General features: G+C 37.2%; 1 protein-coding gene across 2 annotated transcripts; it reads left to right on the top strand.

Annotated features, from left to right (window-relative positions):
* The first annotated feature begins 3,572 nt into the window (after positions 1–3,572).
* Positions 3,573–20,948, top strand: VCAM1 (vascular cell adhesion molecule 1). Of its 2 annotated transcripts, XM_004263084.3 has the most exons (9): positions 3,573–3,823; positions 4,367–4,642; positions 6,900–7,220; positions 8,477–8,743; positions 10,726–11,001; positions 13,216–13,536; positions 14,414–14,680; positions 16,422–16,688; positions 20,034–20,948. In XM_004263084.3, the coding sequence occupies exons 1-9, from the start codon at positions 3,760–3,762 to the stop codon at positions 20,192–20,194; spliced, it is 2,220 nt and encodes a 739-aa protein (XP_004263132.1). In that variant the 5' UTR covers positions 3,573–3,759; the 3' UTR covers positions 20,195–20,948. The 2 variants fall into 2 exon arrangements, with proteins under 2 accessions (XP_004263132.1, XP_049564339.1); XM_049708382.1 differs by lacking the exon at positions 6,900–7,220.
* The last annotated feature ends 3,449 nt before the right edge of the window (positions 20,949–24,397 follow it).

The following is a 24,397-nucleotide window of genomic DNA, read 5'->3' as shown; positions in this document are numbered from 1 at the left end:
CAAAGTCTGATTCTCTAGGAATTCCTCCTCCCGTTGTTGCCAGACCCCCAGGTTGGGAAGCCTGATGTGAGGCTCAGAACCTTCACTCCAGTGGGTGGACTCTGTGGTATAAGTGTTCTCCAGTTTGTGAGTCACCCACTCAACAGTTATGAGATTTGATTTTATTGTGATTGAGCCCCTTCTACCATCTCATTGCAGCTTCTCCTTTGTCTTTGGATGTGGGATATGTTTTTTGGTGAATTTCAGTGTCTTCCTGTCAATGATTGTTCAGCAGTTAGTTGTGGTTCCAGTTCTCTTGCACGTCCTTCTACTCCACCATCTTGAACCAATGAGCACTTTGCTATTTTTATTTAAAGAGATTTCAGATGATCACTTTTGACTTGATAGTCATAAAAATCATGTGAATCACTTTAAATGATACTATTATCCCTATTTGAGCGTGTGTAAACAACTGTAGAGAGGCTACCTATACTTGCCCAAAGTTGTGGAATTCCTAGGTGGAGTAGTGAATTTGAATTCAGGACTAATGGGATCTGAGTCAAGCTCTCTTTCAAATTGTTATTTATTCATTCAGTATTGATTTACTGAACCCCTACTATCTACTGGTCACTGTGTTAAGTGCTGAGGCTCTAGTGGTGAACAGGACACACATACCCCTGGCCTTCCTACAGCTAATAATCTAGTAACTACCTACCAGTAAGCCCTACCTTTAGCCTCTGATATAGCACAGAGCAGCAGGTATATTCCTGCCTTCACACATCAGTCATTTATTTATCAAATGACTTCATAGGTGTCTCTTATCCAAACTAAACATCCTATTCTTTCAACAGCTCCTACCAGGCCAGAGATTTTAAAACCATCTACTAGCCTTATCACTTTCTTCTGGACACCCTCTATTTTGTCAGTCTCTCTCATAAGGACTAGAGCCTTGAATCAGACACCTCTGCTCCCAATATGGTCTTGGAGACTATGGCCTCAGGTGATAAGAAGGTTGAATGCTATGAGTGCACCTTGAGCTTATCAACATCTATTTTGGTTTCTCATGACAATGTTGCCTTGTGTTCACTTTGTGATTCACTAAAACCATTAGAGGGTCTTCCTATGGATTACCATCAAGTCAAAACTCTTCCATATTTTACTCAAGACTTTGATGTTTTACATTTCAATGCTGGACTTTAATGTATTCCCATTAAATTTCACTTCATTATCTGGACCATTATTACATCTTTTGAGATCATCCTTATCTTGATTCTGTCATCTCTAAGGTTAACTGTCTTTCTCAGTTTTGCATTATGAATAAATTAGATAATCATGTCTCCTGTGTTACTGATAAAAATGTTGAACTGAACAATTTCAAAGAAAAAACACAGTTAACACTCTATCCAGATAGGTTAGTCCCAATCTGTTAACCTTATACTTGAAATTCTATTCACTCATTCATTCCACAAATTTTAAGAATATCTTATTCTGGGCTAGATGCTATGATGGAAAATGAAAACACCTGAGTATGTAAGTTAGGAATGATTGACATGTTAACAGGTAAATGCAGCATGACAACTACTTCACTGCTAGCAGGCTCTAGTGAAGAGGTCACAGAAGAGAATACAGTCAACTCAACCTGGAAAGAGCTGGTAGGACCTCAAATGTCATCCAACTCAAGTATGTCATGAGGGACTTCTGCTGAAACCACTATGAACTAATTCAATAGATTAGATATTTCTCCAATGTTCCAAGCTTGGAATCATATCCAAGCTTGATACTGAAGTTATTTGCTATGATTTGTTCTCAGAGATCCCAAATTGGATCCTACGGTTCACTTGTGTTTTTACACCCCAGAGAGTACAATAAAACTCCATAATTCCCTTTTGATTTCTTCTGAGTTAAGCAGTTAACATACATGGTTCTGATAATCTTCTTCCATGACATGAACATTGTAAAAGACCCCTAGATTACATGTTCATCAGCTAATTTTGCCTGAAGCCCCTTTTCTGATCCTTAGCTATTTGGCAGATGAAGCCACACTTATATACCATCACAGCCAGTAGCTTCTTCCACTTTTTTTCTCTCCTTAGCCTTGAGTGGGAGCCTCATCAGCATCCAAGAGGAGGTCCAGAACCTCTCCAGCCATGTAGGAACAGTTATCAGTTCCAAACCTCAGTTATGGCCTTCCTCAGTCACATAGCACAGGGCTGTTTATTGTACACATCCCTGGGAGTCCGTGAGCTTTGGTATTTTTTTTTTTGTTTTGTAGAATCCAACATGTTTCTCATGCAGTATTTACATATTATTGCTAGCATTTTGGAAGTTTCTTTTCCAAATTTTAATTTATAATATTTATGATTGCACTTTTTTCGTACCCACTAAGTGCAAAACCAAGCATTAGATATTGGGAAGGCAGAGGTAGATACAATGCTGAACAAGAACTGGTCTGGGACCATGATACGAACTGATGATCCAGTGTGGGAGGAAGACCTGCACAAGTCTAATACAAGGAAGTGGCTATTCCGGTTTCTTTTTGATGGGCAAGCATTTTGCAAAGACTTAAGTATGTGTGTGTAAGGCAAAAACAGTCATTTAAAAATACCTTTTAAAAAGTCTTTTCACTGGCAGGGAAAAAGAGCATAAAATTGTTGTTGTCACCTACCATAAAAGAGAAACAAATTATTTTTCATGTTTTAACTGTGTTTGTGGTTAAATCTCACAGTCTAAGAGATTTACCACTTCAGATGACTTCCATACATTTGCATTTAAGTCTGCAAAAGACTTCCAATTATCCAGCAACTGAACCAAAGAATTGGTAGCTTTTCTAAAACAGAAGAGGAAAATTCTTTCTCTTGTTCTGGTAGTGTTCCTTTATTCTCTACTCAAGAAAATCATTTCAGAAGCTGGATGTTTGTTGTCAAAAAAACTATGTTGTGAATAAAAAGTATAAAACTAAGAAGCTTGGCTCGGTGCTTTGTGACAGCCTGGAGGGGCGGGATAGGGAGGGTGGGAGGGAGGGAGACGCAACAGGGAAGACATATGGGAACATATGCTTATGTATGACTGATTCACTTTGTTATAAAGCAGAAACTAACACACCATTGTAAAGCAATTATACCCCAATAAAGATGTTAAAAAAAAAAAAAAAAAACTAAGAAGCTATGCTGTCTCTCTTTTAAAAAATAACTCATCAAAAGAAAAGATCTTTTCCTTTTTTTTTGCAAGAGAAAATTTAGTCTCTGTTTTAGAATTGCAAATATATCTTCCTAATGGAGAAAAATCAGTTCACATGACATAGTGCTTGTTTAGCCACTTCAAAAACTAGAGTGTAATTTACTATTTTTCCCTCTCTCTTTTCCCCATTGGATTCAGAAAGCCTCATTCTGCCACAAACATTACTTTATATATTTCATGCAAAGATATCCTTTTAGAATGAAAAATCAGGAAAAGTTTTAATTTTATAGGCTTGGAAGTGTTTTCTTTTTCTAGGGCAGAGATAGTAGTTTCAGTACTGAGAGCAATGGAAGGGGTTAACACTGGACTTGGCTGGGTGTCAGTTAAACTTTTTTTCTGGCTCTGCTCCGGGTTTCCCCTTGAAGGGATTTCCCTCCGCCTCTGTGTCTCTGCAACAAGACCCTTTATAAAGAGCAGACTTTCTATTTCATTCCTCACTGAACCTCACTGGCTTTAGGAGCTCAAGACTTCCCAGGCACTTTCAGTGGGGACAGAAAGAAGGGTTTTGGAACCATTATTTTCTCATAACAACAGCAACTTAAAATGCCTAGGAAGATGGTTGTGATCTTTGGAGCCTCAAATATACTTTGGATGGTGTTTGCAGTTTGTAAGTTCTTCTCCTTGATTTGTTCCAAATGCTAGCATTCCATTTTAGCCCTGATTTTGGCTTCAGTCAGTTTTGTTATGGTCGTAAAGAAAGGCACTAGGATTTTTAAAGAGTGGGAAAATTTAATTTAACCTAACTTTTAATGTGCTATTGAGTATTGCTAGACACCATTATATTGTCATAGTTACAGCTGTAAAGTTGATGTTTTTTGGATACTTTTTTTCCAATGTCAAATGAGTAATTGGATTCTATCTCTAGGAAGGTCTGTCTCTTTAGTTTCCTGCACTTGATAATGAGAGCAAACTTAGCTAGTGACAAAACAACTCTGATAAATGGACATCAAGGTCAGAATGAGGGTTCTCCTAAGCGAAGATGATTTCAACACCTTCTTTTGAAAGTGACTTCAATGCTGCCTTGCGTTAGTTGGAAGCAGTTTAGGAAAGAGATCAGCCAGATTGTATTTTGGGTGTTATACTAGAACAGAGAAGAAGGACTAGAATACTCAACAAACCAGTGTTTGTTTTTTTCTTTCTGCCTTCACAGCTCAAGCTTTTAAAATCGACATCTTCCCTGAATCCAAAATTATTGCTCAGATTGGTGACTCCATCTCACTGACCTGTAGCACAACAGGCTGTGAGTCCCCATCGTTCTCCTGGAGAACTCAGATAGACAGTCCACTGAACGGGAAGGTGAGAAATGAGGGGACCAAATCCACGCTGACCATGGATCCTGTTAGTCTGGGGAATGAACACTATTACCTGTGCACAGTGATTTGTGAGTCTCAGAAACTGGAAAAAGGAATCCCAGTGGAGATCTACTGTGAGTACTTTAGAGAATATTTGATTTTCTCTCCATTTTGCTTTAAAATAAGTTTCTAAAATGATAGTTTTGAAAGAAAAGAAAGAAAAAAGTATATTCATGTCCAGATTCTTGGCTAGAGGACCTAGTGTACCAAGAAAGCTAGAGACAGCTGAACCTAGCACTAGACCAGAGACACAAATCCTAGCTTCTATTTCCAACTCTGCCACAAACATGGTGACCATGGTTAAGACTCAACTTCTCTGGGCTTCAGTTTTCTTAATCATAAAGTGAAGATCTCTAAGGTTCTGTTTATTTTATTTTAAAAAATTTCTATTCAATTATATCCTTATATATTCACTTGTCCATGTGTCTAAATGATTTATGAATTCCATACTTCAGGGATTTTCCATTTATTTATTCTTATGCAATTTGGTGCTTAAAATTAGTTTAAAGATTAAGCAGGGGATCTATAATTTAGTAATGGGCTCCTGTACAAAGTTTTCCCCTTTAGCTGGAAGAAAAATATCTGCAAACATTTCACTCATTTGACTTTGGTGGAGATAAATTTAGGAGGTTTTGTTTTTGTTTTTGTTTGGTGCCATTAAGTCTTGATGCTCAATCACTCAACCTCAAAGATATTTGTATAATGAACTAGATTTGCCTTGTGAATGTGAATGAATACCCCTCGTTTACCAGCCTACCAAAATGTATCCAAATCCATTCTCAATCCAGCAAAGAAAGTTAGCAAAAGGAGTGAAAAAATAACCTGAAATAAATCACTTGCATTCTGGTTACTGCTCTTTCCAAAATACTGGAATCCTTGACAGTCATCTCTTCAGAAAGACATCATTTGATTATCTTTTCTACTTATGTTGCTTCTCTTCTGCTGTAGTGGAGACAACTTTGTCCAGTAACCTTAAGTGATTCTTCAAGAAGCCTGTATGTTGCTAGTGCTTCCCAAGAAACTGTGCCTGGCCGGCTGCTTTCAATTATGCTGGTTGTACATGCAGAGTTTATGTCTGTGCAGCCTCCTGAGCTCCTTGAAAGGCCCCCTTATGTAAATACAGGGGAAAGTAGTGAGTTCTTGTATTACCTGACAGCAAACTATGTGTATTATAAGCGCATTTCTCTCAGAATATGAGGGACAGGACTATTGGTGGAAAAATGAAAAATACTGTTTCTTCACATAGCAAAACATTTCCAGTTCCTTTGCCTTTCCTCACAAGTACCAAATAGTTGAAGATTTAAAAAGAGAAATGAAGGCCCTTCTGGCTTTAATTATCTTGGCTGAAGTTTTTTAGTTTTTTTTTTCAAGAATGTCTGTCTTTCATTATGCTTAACAGTCCTGTCTCCATTCCACATTTGATTGTAATATTCTTTAGAGTTGGAAACTTTGTATTCTTATTTCACAGTCTTGAGTCGAGCCAATGTGTTACCATCCTGGCAGTTTGCAATGAAAAGTAGCCTTGCAAGGAAAGCAATGGCTGACTGAACTAATGTGTCCCTTGACACTAAAAAGTTCAAATGGAGTATTAGTTATACTTTGAGTTAGGCATTTTGGGAGGCAACTATGCCTTCCAGAATTTAAAGACTGCACAGGTGTACCTTTCTGGTGGATGAATGCCTGTCAGATGCACCATTTTTCAGAAACCAATTATTTAGAATTGTTCTTTTCATTTCTTAGCATATCTTGCCCAATAACTATTCTTTGCAATGCCATTCTAAGCCTCAGGTTCCTTATCCATAAAATGAAATATATCTGCCCTCACTAAAATAAGAGAATGTGATATAACATAAAAAATATCTTCAATAGCAGTACACACTAATAAAAATCCTGAGTTTAAATCCCAGCTTTACCATTACTAGCTGTGTGACCTTAGGAAAGTTATGCACATGTGCTAAGTTTATGTTTTCATATCTATGAATTGTGGTATCTATTTCTTAGGGTTGTTGTGAGGATGAAATAAAGTCATTGGTGTTAAATGAATAGCACAGTGATGGGCACACATAAGTATTCAATAAACATGAATTTCTTCGCCTTCCTTTCACTCTGATAACATGCAACACTTAGTACATGCAGCGTCAGAACTGAACTCTCTAACAGGAGATTCCAGTTCTTGAACCTACCCCAAACCATGAAAGGCTATTTAAACAATTCTTCTGTATTACGACTGTATTCGCAAACAGATTTAGTTTACATTGATTTAAATCAGTAAGGGACCTCATACAACATGAACAAAAAGTCCATTTGCATGTATTTGTTTGAACTTTGCAGCTTTCCCTAAGGACCCAGAGATCCATTTGAGTGGTCCCCTGGAGGTTGGGAAGCCAGTCACAGTCACGTGTTTGGTCCCTGATGTTTACCCATTTGAAAGGCTGGAGATAGAATTACTGAAGGGCAACCATTCCGTGAAGACACAGAACTTTCTGGAGATTTCAGAAATGAAGTCCCAGGAAACGAAGAGTTTGGAAGTAACCTTCACTCCTATTGATGAGGATATTGGGAAAGCTCTTGTTTGTCAAGCTACATTACACATTAATGAAATTGATTCTCAACCCCAAGTAAGGGAGACTACAAAAAAACTGCAAGTCTACAGTAAGTACTTGTGTAAAGTCTATGGAAATTTAGTCTTGGATCTATACAGCAGTAAACTTAGCAGCTAAAGTCAAGAAGAAACGTGTTTGTAGTTTTTACACCATTTTGATTTATTGAGAGCATAATTTTTGACAATAGCATAATTTAATAAGCACACCAAATTTGTGTTGAGAAGATTTGAGCTTAAGTTCTGGCTCCACTAACTGTGTGAATTTGGGTCACTTAATTTCACAGTCTATCAAAGAGGACTACTAATACCACCTGATCGGGTAGTAGGAAATAGGCTCAAGTGATAAAATGTTTTTAATCATGTTTTGTAAACTCGTATACCATGCCTTGAAATATCAAGGTATAGAGATTTTATGAGGTGGGCACTTATTCTGTGTGTGAGTGCATATATGTATGCTCACCTGGACACATATGTGTGGGGTGAGAGAGAGGAGATGAGGTTTGATTGTCTCCATGCTCCCTGAGATGGCTGGGGGAGCTGAAGCAGTCTTGAAATCCCAAAATTGGTAGGAGTGGACTCACTGTGCTTTGTTCTAGGCTAAAATCCTCTGGTCTGCTTTGACACCATACTTAAAAGGAGTATTGCCTTCTATAACAAGTTTAGTTGAAAGAGAATGAGATGGAAATGTTTTATCAATGTTTTGAGAAGAATAGTCAAAATAGATATTTTTCCTAGAGAATATAAAACTTGGAATCAAGAGCTATAACTAAGTATTTGAAAGACAGTCACGTAGAAGTGGGATTTGATATATTCTTTAGCAGTAGAGGACTGAACTATGACCGGTGTATAAAAGTTAGTTACAAAGAGGAAGAGTTCAGCTCAATAAAGGGAAAGTGTTCTAATAACTAGAGCTGTCCAAAAATCAAATGGACTGTGTTTACTATAAGGCATGGATTTCCTTGCACCATAAGTGTTGAAGGTGACTTGAATGAACCTTTGGCAAGGAAGCTGAGCCGGAACTTCCTCCTTACCTAGGAGATTGAACCACATTATTCTAAGGGTTTTCTTAATTTCTGAGTATCTATGGCCATCTGAAAACACCAAACATCAAAAAAAGTAACTCCATCAAATTAGTCAGAAACTGGATTGACTAATTTTTATGACTCAGCAATTCTTTACCCTAGTTTGGCAGAGAAAGTTTGTCAAATTTGTGAAAGCATGTAAATAAAGTCTGAGAGAAATACCATAGCCCTATTGGGTCAAGATGGTGCTTAGCAATGACTACTATTGTGCCCTGCCTTCTCAGTCTCACCCAAGGACACAGTTATATCTGTGAACCCCTCCACAAGCCTGCAAGAAGGTGACTCCGTGACGATGACATGTACCAGTGAAGGTCTACCAGCTCCACAGATTTTCTGGAGCAAGAAATTAGACAATGGGAATGTACAGCTCCTTTCTGAGAATGCAACTCTCACTTTAATTGCTATGAGGATGGAAGATTCTGGAATTTATATGTGTGAAGGAGTTAATCTGGTTGGGAAAGACAGAAAAGAGGTGAAATTAATTGTTCAAGGTAAGCAGAATGCGAAAAAGGACTGATAAAGCTGCCGTCATTTGGATTTAAGCAATAGTGAAATAGCTTCAATGCCAAAATTACTTCATTAACTTTTATTGATGATCCATCTGATCGTCATGTGCTTTAATACAATTATATATTCATCTTACTCATACTTCTTGGAAATCTTTCCTGCCAGAACTTCCATGGCTCTGCTTTTCTGGTTCCTTTCCATTTCTCATCATTCTTTCACTGCCTCATTCCTTGGCTTTCTCTCGTCCTTCTGCCCCTTGAATATTAGTATTCTCAGGTTCCCACATCTGGTCCTCCTCCCTTCTAACTCTGGACTCCCAAGATTTGAACTATGTATTATGTGCTGTTTACTCTGAAATTCATGTTCCTATTCCATATCACCAAAACCTGTCAGTTCTACCTCAAAATTCTACCTAGAATCTGACCTCTTTTCTTCAACCCTCTTGCCATTGTCTTAGTTTATCATCTCTCACTTGGACTCTTGAAAGATGTTCTTATCAATAAATAACATCCACCAGCTATATTCCAGGCACTTTACGTATGTTTCCTCTAATCTTCAAGAAATAACTAATGAGTATGTATTTTATATCCATTTTACAGATGAGAGAATAGTGTCTCCCAGAGATTAATAATGACCCTTATTGCTTGCACACCTAATATTTGCCAGGAATTCTCTTTCCACTTTATAAATGTTACGTCTTTTTTCTTTACCACAACCTTATGAGGTGAATAAAAACACAGGCACAGAATAGTTGACAATTTGCCTAGAGTCACAGAGCTCATGAATGGCATTTAATAGAGGCCCATTTAAACCCCAAACCCCACGGTTTTTCAACTATAGATAATTGTCTTTAAATGGTCACCCTGCTATCATTCTGTCCCCCAACATAATCCTATGCACTGCTACCAGAGTTATCTACCTTAAACAAGAAAGGTGCACATTTTATGTTACTTCAACCAAACCCTAACTGCATGTAAATTAAAATTCACATTTCTTAAAGTAGTCGCATAAAACTCTTCGCAATCTAGTCAGAAACAACGAGCAGGGATGGCACTGGCAGCCAAAGAGCTTTTCTGGATATCTGAGACTTAGGAGTTTGCCCTGGCATCTCAGTTTTCAGCCCCTGAGTCAATAGTAAAGTATTTTTATATTGTATCAAACAAATTTAAGAGGTGGCCTGCATACCACTTTAATGCTTAGATTTTGACTTTGCTTTCAGTGTGATTCCGTGTGATTTTCAATGGTGCAGGTTTATTCTGTTGTTACAGAAGCTCTAAGTGCTGGTCTGTTACGGGTATTGCTTCTAATCAGAAGACATATTTGTATAACTTTTTTTCAGTACTTTTCTTAGATTTTGTTTTATCTCCACATGAGGATGATTTGATTTAGTTGTTCAAGCAATTGAAAAGCTGGGATCTTGAATCAGACCCACCTGGCTTCAAGTCCTAATTTTGCCACTTGTAACCTGGGTGAGGTTATTTATCATTTTTCCTCAAGAAGAAAGAGGAGGAGGAAGAAAGGGAGGAGAGGGAGACAGAATTAATAATATCAGCTCATGAAGTTGTGAGGATTAAATGAGATAATATATGTAAAGTGATTTCCACAATGCTTGACACACTGGGACCTCTTATATTTTTGAGCTGTTTTTCCACTGTTACAGGGATTTGATAAACTACATTTGAGTGGAGAATGAATTTTTTTTTGCTGAAGAGATGCCAATCTCTGTCTTGACAAATTTTTATCCTTATTCATTCTATTGAATGAATGAATCAACAGCGTCTTGTGCGTTGGTTCTTAAAAGATGTGGTTTCATTTCTGAAGGTCCCAAGGTGGAAAGGAGTAATTTATTCCTGGCATAAATGTTAGCTGAAAAGAGGCCAGGAAAAAAAAAAAGACCATATATTGAGCTGTGATGAAAGAAGAAAAGAATCTTATCTTCTTTTCGTCTTATTCTTTTATCCCCCAGAGAAAATGTTTACTGTAGAGATCTCCCCTGGATCCCAGATTGCTGCTCAGATTGGTGACTCAGTTGTGTTGACCTGTGATGTCATGGGTTGCGAGTCCCCATCTTTCTCTTGGAGAACCCAGATAGACAGTCCTCTGAACGGGAAGGTGAGGAGCGAGGGGTCCAAGTCCACATTGACCCTGAGTCCTGTGAGATTTGAGAACGAACATTTTTATCTGTGCACCGTGACATGTGGGCATAAGAAACTGGAAAAAGGAATCCACGTGGAGCTCTACTGTAAGTGGTTTTCAGAATTGTTTACTGTTTTGTCGTCGTTGTTCACAGTTCCACTGGAAGAAACAGAATGTGAATCTGTGACACAAGACAAGATCCTTGTGTTTAGAAGGGGAATTTAGCATTGTGAATGGTTCCTAAATCTCTGAACCAGAATTTTTGATGTAACTTAATTGGCCTAAGTCTTAAGTAGATATTACATAAGAACCCAGCATCCACAATGCTTAGGCTGTGTCTTGTCGATACTCTCTCATCATGGACTTGAACGCACTGCATGCTCCCTGCTTCCCATCCCCCTCTGGGTGTATGTGGGGTGTACAGAGGTGGTTGTGTGCAAGGAGTGTAGTCAGTGTCCACTCAGATAACAGGGTGGGATGACTGCTGCTCAATTATTTGAATTGGGGGTGAGGCCCAAGCATACTGTTTTTTGTGGGTTTTTTAACATCTTTATTGGAGTATAATTGTTTTACAATGGTGTGTTAGTTTCTGCTTTATAACAAAGTGAATTGGTTATACATATACATATGTTCCCATATCTCTTCCCTCTTGCGTCTCCCTCCCTCCCACCCTCCCTATCCCACCCCTCCAGGCAGTCACAAAGCACCAAGCTGATCTCCCTGTGCTATGCGGCTGCTTCCCACTAGCGATCTATTTCACATTTGGTAGTGTATATATGTCCATGCCACTCTCTCACTTCGTCCCAGCTTACTCTTCCCCCTCCCCGTATCCTCAAGTCCATGTTCTAGTAGGTCTGTTTTGACGGCACATTTGAAAGCCGATTGGCAGGATGGGAGAAATGAGGCAATGGGGAGCAAAAGAAAGCCAGGGCGTTAGATTTGTCACTGGGGATGGTCAGTGGCAGACAAAAAGTAGAAACAGGAGACTGTACTAGATTTGAATATTGATTTACACCACATAAATACACTACACTTTTTCTTGCTGTTCTTGTCACCTTAACAAAAATCCTTTACAGCCTCAAATCTCTATGAATCGACATTGCTGGAGTTCCTCAGTTTATAATGAACGAGGGAGAAAATATACAAAGTGATCATAAAGTTACACTTTGAGTAGGTTATTCTGCCTTGTTTTTATTCAGTGGAAATCAAGAGAACAATTAATTGTAGAGATTTTCCTCCAGAAATCCTGCCCAAACTTGCGTTACCCCTCAGGAGTTTGTTCAGCATGAGTTAGAGTATGTCCGTAAAGGGATTTGAATCTCTCAGAAGAAGGGTAAATTTATTGCGTTATCATATTACCAAGAGTCCAGGACCTGCTGATGTAGGCACATTCCCAACAGCAATGAGAACCAGCAGTGAAGCCTTACCATCATATAGAAACTTTAGAGAATGTATCACTTTAACGACACTTCGCTTAAGGAGAAAAAAATTTTAGCATGGCTCTTGCTCTTGATAACCACTCTAATCTCACATTTATTGATTTGCATAAGATGTGTTATAAATGTTATTCAGAATCTAAATCTCATAGTTTCTTCTTAACTACAAGTATTATCCAAGGAACATTTAAGACTTTCTGCCTAAACTTGGCCATTGCAAATGAAAATGTCTAAACTGAGAAGTGCCCTTGGGTCTTATCTGAGATGAGAGGCTGCATGGCTCTGTGAAACCAAGCCTGGGCTCTGAGCTTAAGGAAATAGAAATTCTGATCTCAGCTCAGTGACTTACTAGATATGATGCCAAATGGCAGACTCTTAGCCTCTATGAATTTTGTGTTTCCCTAGCTGTAAAATACATTCTCTATAAGTTTTTCTAGCTGTAAAATAAGTTAATACCCATTAGATTATGCCATTTTGAAGACTGAGATAATGAATGTTAAGGGACTAGCACATAGTAAATATCCAATACGTCCTGGAAAATATTTAAAATGTTTAAAATATATAGTTACTAAATAGGATGGTGGAAGCTGACATGTCCATTGAAAAGACCAGGCCACAGCTGTCAGCAAGATTGCATCACTAGAGAAGAATAAAAAGTATATTTATTACCTGATGATTTGATGTGCTAGTTATTTTTCGTTTCCAGCATTATTTATATTTAATGTCATAAATATTTATACTTAATGTTGTTATTTATATATTAGTGATCATCCTATCCCAGGTGAATTAAAATCTGCATTTTGAGACCTTTGCATTTAATAGAGATTAGTTCTGTTTTTCCTTGACTGTCACATATAAACATCATTTTTGCTTGACATTTGCAGCCTTCCTTAGAGATCCAGAAATTGAGATGAGTGGTCTGTTAGTGAGTGGAAACCCAGTCACTGTAAGCTGTAAGGTTCCTGATGTGTACCCTTTTGACCGGCTGGAAATTGAATTACTTAAAGGGGAGAGTATTATGAAGAATAAAATCTTTTTGGAAGATGTAAGTAAGAAATCCCTAGAGACCAAGAGTTTGGAAATGACCTTCATCCCCACCACTGAAGACACGGGAAAAGTTCTTGTTTGTCTGGCTAAGTTACCTATTGATGAAATGGAATTTGAACCCAAACAAAGGCAGAGTACACAGATACTATATGTTAATGGTAAGTACATGCATGATGTATCCACAGTTTAATATGAATTTTTTTAATCATGGTTGCCAGGAAAGAGTTAACATGAGGTTGATAGTTAAAACTGTTGTGAAAAAAATAATTGAAAAGGAACAACAAAATAATGATTATTATAACAATCCACCCCCAGTGCTTAAAACAACTGTTTATTGGCTTATGATTCTAAGCTGGAAATTTGGGAAGAGGTCAGATGGGCAGTTTGTTCAATGTGGTATTAGATGAGCTCATTCATGCATTGTCAGTCAGTTGGCAGGTCAGTGGGGGATGGTCCCAGGTGGCCTCACTCACATGTCTGGGCCTTCTCTGGTGTTTCTTGAACTTTCTTTCTCCATGTGGTGTCTCTCAAGGAAGGTAGCCTAGGTATAGTCACCAGAGTGCAGTATTTCAAGAGGGTGATCATGAAAGGGGCCTCTTGGGGCCTGGGCTTGGAAGTCCTACTGTGTTACTTCTTCCAGGATATATTGGTCAAAGTTAGTCACAAGGACAGCCTAGATTCAAGAGGTAGAAAAATAGAGTCCACCTTTTCATAGGTGATTCACATAGTTCATGGTCATGTTTAATGTACCATAAATGTCAATATGTACTATCATTGATCATCCATTCTTTGATAGTAAGAGAGTTTCTACAGAATTTATTTCCATTGGAAAATATCCAGGATGTGTCCATATTCTACTCTCTATCGTTCTGTACCTGCTAAAGTAAATGCGAACAGAAACCTCTTTTGGAAAGTTATCAAGATTTATAAACTGTTCTAATCCGTGAATCCATAGCCCAGTTTTGCAACATTATCAAAATTCTTTGGAACTCGGTGTATAAAGAGTCAAGCTAACAAGTGTCCCCACCTTTTCAGTTGCTCCCGGGGATACAACCATCTTGATCAGCCCCTCCTCCATCCTGGGGGAAGGTAGATCTGTGAATATGACATGCTCTAGCGATGGTCTTCCAGCTCCGAAAATCCTGTGGAGCAGGCTGCTAAGTAATGGGGATCTACAGCCTCTTTCCGAGAATACCACTCTTACCTTAACGTCTACAAAAATGGAAGATTCTGGTATTTATGTCTGTGAAGGCATTAACCAGGTTGGAATAAGCAGAAAAGAAGTCGAATTAATTATCCAAGGTGAGCTAAGTGATTAAATGAGTTATGATTGCTAGTCTTATTTTGGTTGTGTTACTGGTTGTGGACAAAGTCCTTTTTGAAACAAACAAAATTTTTACTAAAACAGAATGCATTGAGCGTTTTGAAGAGCTCATGATGTTTCCTCTGCACGGAAAGCTCCTGGAATAGTACTTCCCCATGAACCATTCCAAGTCACTTATCCTAAAATTCTTTCAACTGCAGGTGGAATCGAGGAACTGTGCCAAGAGTTCCAGTTACACTTACAAGGCATTGATTATGGCATTGAAATAAGGATAGGAAGATGTATATATGTATTTTGAAATTACTTAGGACTAAAGCTACCTTATCTAGCTGGATTAAACTCTGAGTGGCAATCTCACAAGATGCCTGCTAGTGTGTGCTTAGGAGCCTAAGAAGGCACTTAAACATTTGATAAATTCTGAGATTGAGTAGCAGTGACCATGCCCTCTGGTTTATCAGTTTAATGGCATAGAATCACTAGGGTGGATGAAGTTAGCAGATCCAGACCCATTCTTGCCAGGATGGAGAGGCAAGACTGAGAACAAAACAATTCCTAGTTGACAGGATGAAGCTGTAGGCAGTTTTGGGCAAAATCATGAAGTGATTTGGATTTCCCTCATACCTTCCCTTTTGGGGTTCAAGGTTCTCTTCTTCACTAGAGCAGTCAGTTCCGCTCTTACCCCTTGGTATTGTTTCCACTAAGATATTAGTGACTTTCTTGTTACATCATTACAATAATAATTTGTATTTTAAAGGAAGAACTTGGCAGGGCAATGCACTACCTTAAAGAAAGCCCTTAGGATGTAGCTCTGGTTGGGGAAAGAGTATCAAATCAAGTCACAAAACAGATGAACTTAATGGGAATCTCACTTATAAAATGGTGATGTGGTACCTCCCTCCACGGGTTGCGTATTAACAGAGATGTTGTATGTCAAGTACTTAGCCCAGGATAATTGGTGTTGTTAAGGATTGTAAGCACAGCTTAATTTCTTTTTTTTTTTTTTAAAGAAGATGTTGGGGTAGGAGTTTATTAATTAATTAATTTATTTTTGGCTGTGTTGGGTCTTCGTTTCTGTGCAAGGGCTTTCTCCAGTTGTGGCAAGCGGGGGCCACTCTTCATCGCGGTGCGCGGGCCTTTCACTGTCGCGGCCTCTCTTGTTGTGGAGCACAGGCTCCAGATGAGCAGGCTCAGTAGTTGTGGCTCATGGGCCTAGGTGCTCCACGGCATGTGGGATCCTCCCAGACCAGGGCTCAAACCCGTGTCCCCTGCATTAGCAGGCAGATTCTCAACCACTGTGCCACCAGGGAAGCCCCAGAGCTTAATTTCTTGATCTGGGATTGTCCAGCTCAGAACTCAGAAGCCTGTAACGGCCTTTATACTTAAAGAAATATTTGCACAGCAGTGTGACCAGAAAAAAAAAAGTTCTTTTTCACATTTGAAACCTACAGCTGTTTTTAAAACACTTATTCGTTGGCTAGGCTGGGTAAAGAATTATATTAAGGGACATGAAAGAAGCATAAGAGTTGTCTTCTTTTATTTAAAATGTGATCATTTACAACAATCCAGTAAATGCTTGACTTCTTTAATTACCCCTCTAAATATTTAATGCAAACAGTAAGCACAAACACCATCTTGACAGCTATTGTTACTGTCATTAAATTAATATGGGATTGGTTTATATTTCATTCAGTCAGAGGTATCTTTAAATTCTTTCCACAGTTGCTCCAAAAGATATACGACTTACAGCCTTTCCTTCTGAGAGTGTCAAGGAAGGAGACACTGTCATTATCTCCTGTACATGTGGAAATGTCCCCCAAACTTTGATAATCCTGAAGAAAAAAGCAGGGTCAGGCTACATAGTGCTGAAGTCTACAGATGGTGCATATACCATCCACAGGGCCCAGTTGGAGGATGCGGGAGTATACGAATGTGAATCTAAAAATGAAGTTGGCTTGCAATTAAGAAGCATAACACTTGATGTTAAAGGTTTGTTTTTGTTTTTTATTATTTTTTATAATCGGTCAGAGGCTTGGTGAATTGTAACGAATTTCAAGGATTAGGTGAATGAGTGAGCAAAATGGAACTGAATTCCATGATGATTATGGTTATTTCTTAGTCTTTCCTAAAATAATCACGCACAGCTGCTCTATCCTATGGAGTCAGCCAGGAAGTTGACATTAATCAATCATTGGTCAGTGTAGAATTCCCGTTTGCTTTTTTAAACGTTGACAATTCATCATTGGTCTCTGAGGTCCTGCATTTCCAAAGTGTTTAAATGTATTTTCAAAACCTTTCCCTGGGGGTTATAAGGAAACTAGAGAAGTAGAATTGGCACATGGAAAAAGAAAGGTTCTATCCAGACCCTTTTCCTTCCTACCAGAAGAGAGTGTCACTCTCTGAACACGGAGTAACTACATATTTTCTGGATTGACTCTCTTCAGGAAAATAACTTGTGTATGGTGATCTTAATGCTGAACAACATAAAGGAAACTCTAGACTACAGAACTGTCTCCTTAGAAAATCCAAGCTCCTTGTCCATTTTACCCTATTCTGATGGAGAGAGGGAGGGAGGGGGCAGTGGCCCCAGCAGAGAAACTTCAGAAGCCTCTTAATCTCCTAACCCCTCGTGTGAACACACAGTAGGCTCTGTTGATCTTATCAGTGGAAGCAGAACAAGTCAGCCTTTACTACTCTGTCTCCCACTCCTTGAGTGCTAATGAGCTCCCATTGTATGTTGGAAGCCAAAATTGAAGTGAACATTCTTGCAAACAAATGCCAATTCTTAAGACCCTCTGGCACTGGGCTCTCAGAGTTAGCAACTACTCATCAGTGTAAAGAAAATTTAAACGTGGGTCAGAAAATGGATAAAAATTTTACTCATCTGGCCAAATCTCTCAAGATTACAAGACCTTACCATATGTTTTCTTGTCTTCATGGTACCTCCTCAAAACACAACAATATCAATACATACACCTAGAAATGTTAAAGAAGGGGAAAATATCACGATTACATGTGATATTTTAGTCATTCACCTGCCGTGATTATCCTGAAAAGAGTTGATCTGGCCAATGAAGTTACTATGTGTTCAAAGAATGGAACATTTACCTAGTATCATGTTACTCAAAGTGACACAGGGATGTATGTAATCAGCGCTTCCAATGAGGTTGGGGATGTTTCTGGACGGATTGAGATCTTGGTTATGAGTAGGTTGAAATTCATTTATTCCTATTTAATCCTCAATGCCTCCAGGACACCTTTAATTAAGCCTAGTCCCAGGAACTTGGACTCCTAACATTTTTATATTTCTTTTTGTAGTTAACGATTCTCTTTTAAAGACACACCAAAGCTTCTTCTCCACTTTTTATCTCTCATACATTGCTGTCTTTTCTAACTGCTTTATTAAGTTAGTAACTTACATATTTGCCATTTTTCACTCATTATTTAAATGAACAAATTGAAGCACATTAGGCACTCAGCTAGAACCCCCAAACTAAATATGGTTTAAAATAACTACAAATGAATGGAAACAAAAATTTGACATTTTTCCTGGGAATTTCAACTAGTCATCTTTTGTAATTAGCTGAGTTTTAAAATTAATTTTTTTTTTTTTACAAATATATTTGCTTGAATGTATTCCAGTGATAGAAATGGTTGGGAGTCTTTAGGATTTTCAGTGTTGATACAGCTAATAGAAAATTGTATTTGAAGGTTGCCCTGGTAACCAACTCAACAGCGAATTTGTATTTTACTGCAGATATCTGAGGGGAAAACAAAAGGCAAAAGATAACATGTATTAAATTGAAAAGAAAACAATAGGAGCAGAGATACCATTGCTCAGCAGGTTATCAATATTGATGCTTAACCATAATTATGATAATGGAAATTCTATTGAAATATTACCCTTGTACTCTGACTAGTTCTACTCTAGCAAGGGAAAGTAGAAAAATAGGCAATTATCATTATGTTTATGGTGAAGTGTTTTTGACCTCAATAATTCAAAAAAATGGACTCCCCGTCATCTGACTCCAGTGATTCTTTTCTTCTTGGTTGATCTCCAGTGATTAGAAACTCCTAGAAGTAAAGCAATGATTATCAAGGTCAAATCACTCACTTCTTCCAGGACTGAGACAATATATACTTCACTTGAAGAAACGATATTTGTGAGGTCATACAATGCTGTGCAAACGTAAATATAAATAGAGATGAAACTTCAGTAAATACCATGCTATCTTCTATAGATGTTCTTATAAGGTTACGATATTAAATAGTATTGTAGGGGTCAGATGATTTTTGTAAGTAGAAAGAGTACTAATTTTAAAGTTTTTGTGTACTATTACCTTATATACCCAATTTACAACAAAATGTCAAAATGACAGGATGTAGAAAGAAAAAAATATATTACTATTCAAAAGATATTTATTGGGTGCAAGCTACTCCAAGCAGGGAGCCAGGTACTGGCTATTCAGTGGTGGATCAAAAAGAAACTAGATACATGTGCTTATGTAATTCACAGTCTGAAGGAGGAAGACAAAATTAATAGATAAGCAAACAAATGTTTAACTATAAGCTGTGATTAGAGCTATGGAGGGAAAGTGTAGTGGGTTATATAACTATATTAGGAAAAAAAGTATATTAGGGTTTCTTGTTTAGGCTGGAGGAGATGCAGGTCAGAGAATGTCTCTCTGAGTAAGTCACATTTAAGCTAAAACATAATGCTATCCAAAAAACTTCATATTATCAAGAAGTGATATAAATACTGAAGAGGAATAATGTATATTAAGATGCCCTACTTCAGAGATACAAAATATAAAGTTTTCTATATATCTCTAAAAAGCCATCGACAAGAATTCTTTCCCTTACTATCTTATATGTGGTGTTTGACTATAATGGTTACACTCTAGGTGTTACAAGACTTTTCTTGGAGAACTGTTTAGTTATTTTAATTCATAATGATCAGAGTCCTAGTTCTTTAGTATATGTTTCCATTTCCCAAAGCAAACCCTCTTCTCCAATTCTTGCTCTTCTAAATGAGTCCTAAAAAGTTGCTCCCTTCCTTCCATTCTGCTATTGAACCTGAATCTATTTGAATCCAAGTTTGTGGAAATCAACAACTGTCATCTTTAGACTCATCATGACCATAGCAACTGCTAACTGATTATTTGAATAATTCAAAGAAATATGTATTTTGGGTCCTGTTGGTTCTTATCACTACTTTGATTCACTTCTCTTTAGAGGACGAGTTGTACTGTTAAAATAAAACATGTAACTATTATTCTTAAACAATTTCTTTTTATACTAGACATTAATTGCATCCATTTTGTTATTTTCCAGGAAGAGAAAGTAACAAGCACTATTTTTCTCCTGAACTTCTCGTGCTCTATTGTGCATCCTCCTTAATAATACCTGCCATTGGAATGATTATTTACTTTGCTAGAAAAGCCAACATGAAAGGGTCATACAGTCTTGTAGAAGCACAGAAATCAAAAGTGTAGCTAATGTTTGAAATGTTCAATCAGAGACACTATTTATCAGTTAAAATCCTCAGTACTGCTCATCATTCCATGAGGAAAACAACAAGCTAGGAGTACAGACTTCCTTGAATGTAGTGAACTCTTGGAAAGAAATGGCTGCCTATGCCCCTTGTTGTGAGCAAGAAGCCAAAGGAAAATTTCTGCCTAAAAAATAGGCACTACCTTTGAGATGTGACGACTGGAGTAGTTTCTTGATGTGTATATGCAATAACATGATTTGTATATATGTAAAATAAAACTATGCCATAGCAAGATTGCTTGGAATATCAGCACACTATAGTCACATTTCTATAATTATTAAAATGTTGCTTGGATTGACTGTTATAACTTAAAGCATCTTAATATTGATTGGCAGCTGAACTATGTCATCTTTTTAATATTTTATTTCCTTTAACAAAATTTTATTCCTATAAAGTTCATAGACAACAATTCCATGTTTTGTAAAGATGTTAGGATTTTATATTGTTATAGGCAAATGATAAACCAAGAGGGCACTGGGTTGACTTTCAGGTACTAAACACTTCAACCTATGGTATAATGGTTGATTGGATTTCTCTGGATGGTACTAATATGGTACAGAGTCTTTTTATGGTGTTGTTTGTTCATCAGACTCTTGTGTAACTTTCCCAATGTGGTCTAAAAATGCAACTTCTTTTGATTTTCTTTTGTAAATGTTTAGGTTTTTTTGTATAGTAAAGTGATAATTTCTGGAATTGAAAGAGTTGTGTGTTTATTTATTATAAATTGCCTCCTTTAATCATGTTGCAGCTCTTTGTGAAATGTCAAGTTCAAAGACCAAAGAGTTCAAACCCATAGAACTAATAAGCAGATACTTGAAGTATGGTCCTCAGATTACTTTCATCAGAATCATCATGGGAACTTGACAAACATTCACATTTCTTGGGGCCATCCTAACCTATTGAACTGAAATATCTGGTTTTGTGACCTTAGAATCTGCAATTAAAAATTTTTTTAAATATAGTGTACACAGAAAGAGTGAATGCAGATGAACATACACATATTAGAGGGCAGCAAGTGAACACCTGTATGTACCACTAAGGCCAAGAGATAGAGCATTACTATCCTTCAGAGCCTCTTAGATGCTACTCACTGATTGCAGCTCTCTTACTGAGGCATAAGCGATATCTTGAATTATACATTAACCATTCCCTTTCTTTGGAGATTTTATACCTATATAGGAAACCCTAAGTAGAACATTATTTTGTTTGCCAGCTTTTGAATTTTACATAAAAATAATCAAACAATATATTTGTCTATGACTTTATTCACACAAAATTATGTTTTTGAATAATTCATCCATATTGTATTTAGCTTTGTATATTCATTATAAGATTTTGCTACAGCTTATTTATACATTCTAGTGTTGATGGATACTTGGGCTGTGTCCATTTTTACAATACTGATCAAAGCGTCTATAAACACTGTTTTACATGTTCCTGACTAACATGTGTAAGAGTTAACTTAGGGTGCAATAATTCCTATAAAGTGTATACATTCTAATGAAATTGCTGGGGTGTAGGAAATGTACACTTTCAGGTTTATAAGGAAAGCCAAACTATTTTCTGAAGTGATTGAAATAATTTATGCTCCCACCAGCAGTGAATAAGAGTTCACATTACTAAATGGCTTACCAAAATTTGGCATTGTCTGACTTAAAAATTTGCCTTTCTTATGGGTATAAAGTGATTTCCCATAATGGTTTAAATTTGCATTTTCCTGATTATTAGTGAGGTTGAACATCTTTTCATACATTTAACAACTCTTTGTGTTTAGGATCATTTGAGCTGGAGATACATATATATTCTGGATACCTGTCCTTTGTTGGTTTCCCCTACATATTCTTCTGGGAATTTTATAGTTTTAGGTCTTATGTTAAGTCTTAATCTACTTTGAGTTGATTTCTGTGTATGGTGTAAGATAATCCCATCTGTTCTTTACTGCATATTTCCTTTTCTTTTCTGCCTTCTTTTGGATTGATTGTTATATTTTTAGTAATTACACTTTACCCTTTTTATTGGCTTATTAGTTATTACTCTCTGTTTTTGTTTTTAGTAGTTGCTTTAGGATTTATAGTACATCTTTAAATATTACACCACTTCACATATGAGAACTTTATAATGTATATTTTCTTATCTCCCCCTTCCAGCTTTCGTGCTAAGATATTTTTATTTTACAGGTGTAATAAACCCCACAATACATTGCTGTTGTTTTTTACTTTAAAAAGTCAATTATCTTTTAAAGATATTTGAAAATTAAGAAAATTTTTATGTTTAACTGCATATTTACCGTTTCTAGTACTCATCATTCTTTTCTGTAGATTCAGATTTTCCTCTGCCATCATTTTCCTTCTGTTTAGAAACTTCCTTTAACATTTCTCATAGTACATACATGTTTGCTGATAATGAATTCTTTTCTGAGAACGTCTCTGGGTTTTTTTTTTTTGAGTTTTCATTTTGAAAGATAGTTTTAATAAAATGAATATATAATTTAATTAACATATTTATACATTCAAATGGTTATGCTATTTTATAAACATACAATAATTATGTTCCATTAAATTACAATGTAATTTACAGAGACAGGTATCATGCTGTTGCCTCACATAAGTTTTCAGGTCAGTAGTTTCCTCCAATGTGGAAGTTAATCAGATAAATGGTCAGAGAACTTTATTGGTATAGAATTCTAGGTTGACAAGGTTATGTTTTTGTTTTTGCTTTTGTTCTTTAGAAATGTTTCACCTTCTTCTAAATCTGCTTATCTTTGTGCTTTAAATGTAACATCTTTTTTATCTCTTGTTGTTTTTAGGATATTTTTAACACTGGCTTTAAGAAATTTGATTATGATTTGCCTTCATATAGTTTTCTTTATGATTTGTGTGTTTGTGTGTGTGTATGTGTGTGTGTGTGTGTGTTTTGGTTTGTTAAGATTCTTAGATCTGTGACTTTATAGTTTTCATTAAGTTTGGAAAAATTTCAGCCATTATTTCTTCAAAAAATTTTTTTCCGTACCACCCACCTCTTCCCTTTTGTAAACTCCAATACAGATACAAAAGGGTGCTTGGCATTGTGCCATAGCTCACTGATGCTCTGCTTCTTTGTTCTAGTCTTTTTTCTATTTGTGTTTCATTTTGAATAGTTTCAATTGCTATGTTTTCAAGTTTACTAATCTTTTCTCCTACATTGTTTAATCTGCTATTACTCAATGTGTGTTTTTTAAAATAATCCCAGTAGTAGTTTTCATGGCTAGTGGTTCTACTTGGGCCTTTACTTACCATGCTCAAGTTTCCTTCACCTTCTTGAATGTGTTGGATATCATTATAATAACTTCTAATGTTCTTGTTGCTAATTCTATCATATGTGTCATTTCTGGGTCTGTTTCTATTGATTGGCCCATCTCTTTAATATGAGTCATACATTCCTGCTTTTTTTGTGACCTTTAATTTTTTATTAGATGCAAGACATTGTGAATTTTACCTTGCTTGGTACTGGATATATTCATATTCTTTTTTTTTTTTTTTTGCAGTACGTGGGCCTCTCACTGCTGTGGCCTCTCCCGTTGTGGAGCACAGGCTCTGGACGTGCAGGCTCAGCGGCCATGGCTCATGGGCCCAGCCTCTCCGTGGCACATGGGATCCTCCCAGACCGGGGCGCAAACCCTTATCCCCTGCATCGGCAGGCGGACTCTCAACAACTGCGCCACCAGGGAAGCCCGTTTTTTATTTTTTAAGTATTGTTTTGTGAGACTGGAGCCACCTTTAATCCAGAGCTAATTTTCTTTTATTACTGAATCAATACTCTTTTGAGTATTCTACCTGATATCCCATGATTTATGAGTTTTTCCCACTCTTGTTGAAGGGAGCACAAACTATGCTTTGTCCTGTGGAAACCCAAGAATTGTTCCCCTTGCTCTTATTGGGTGGTTCTTTCCCCATATGTGGGTAGTTTTCTTACAAAGGAAACTGTCATAGCCCAGCTTGAGGAAGACTTGGAGATTTTCTGAAGATTTCCAGAGCTCTCTCTGTGTAGCTCTCTCCTCTCTGGAACTCTGTCCTGCACACTTTACCAACCCTAGCCTCTCTCAACTTCTAAACAATTCTCAGTTTCAGGAAGTCCCAAGGCTCTGCCTGAGTTCCCTCTCTCTTCA

This window comes from Orcinus orca, chromosome 1 (assembly GCF_937001465.1).
Source record: "Orcinus orca chromosome 1, mOrcOrc1.1, whole genome shotgun sequence".
NCBI lineage: Eukaryota > Metazoa > Chordata > Mammalia > Artiodactyla > Delphinidae > Orcinus > Orcinus orca.
This window is presented reverse-complemented; position numbering and strand designations above follow the sequence as displayed.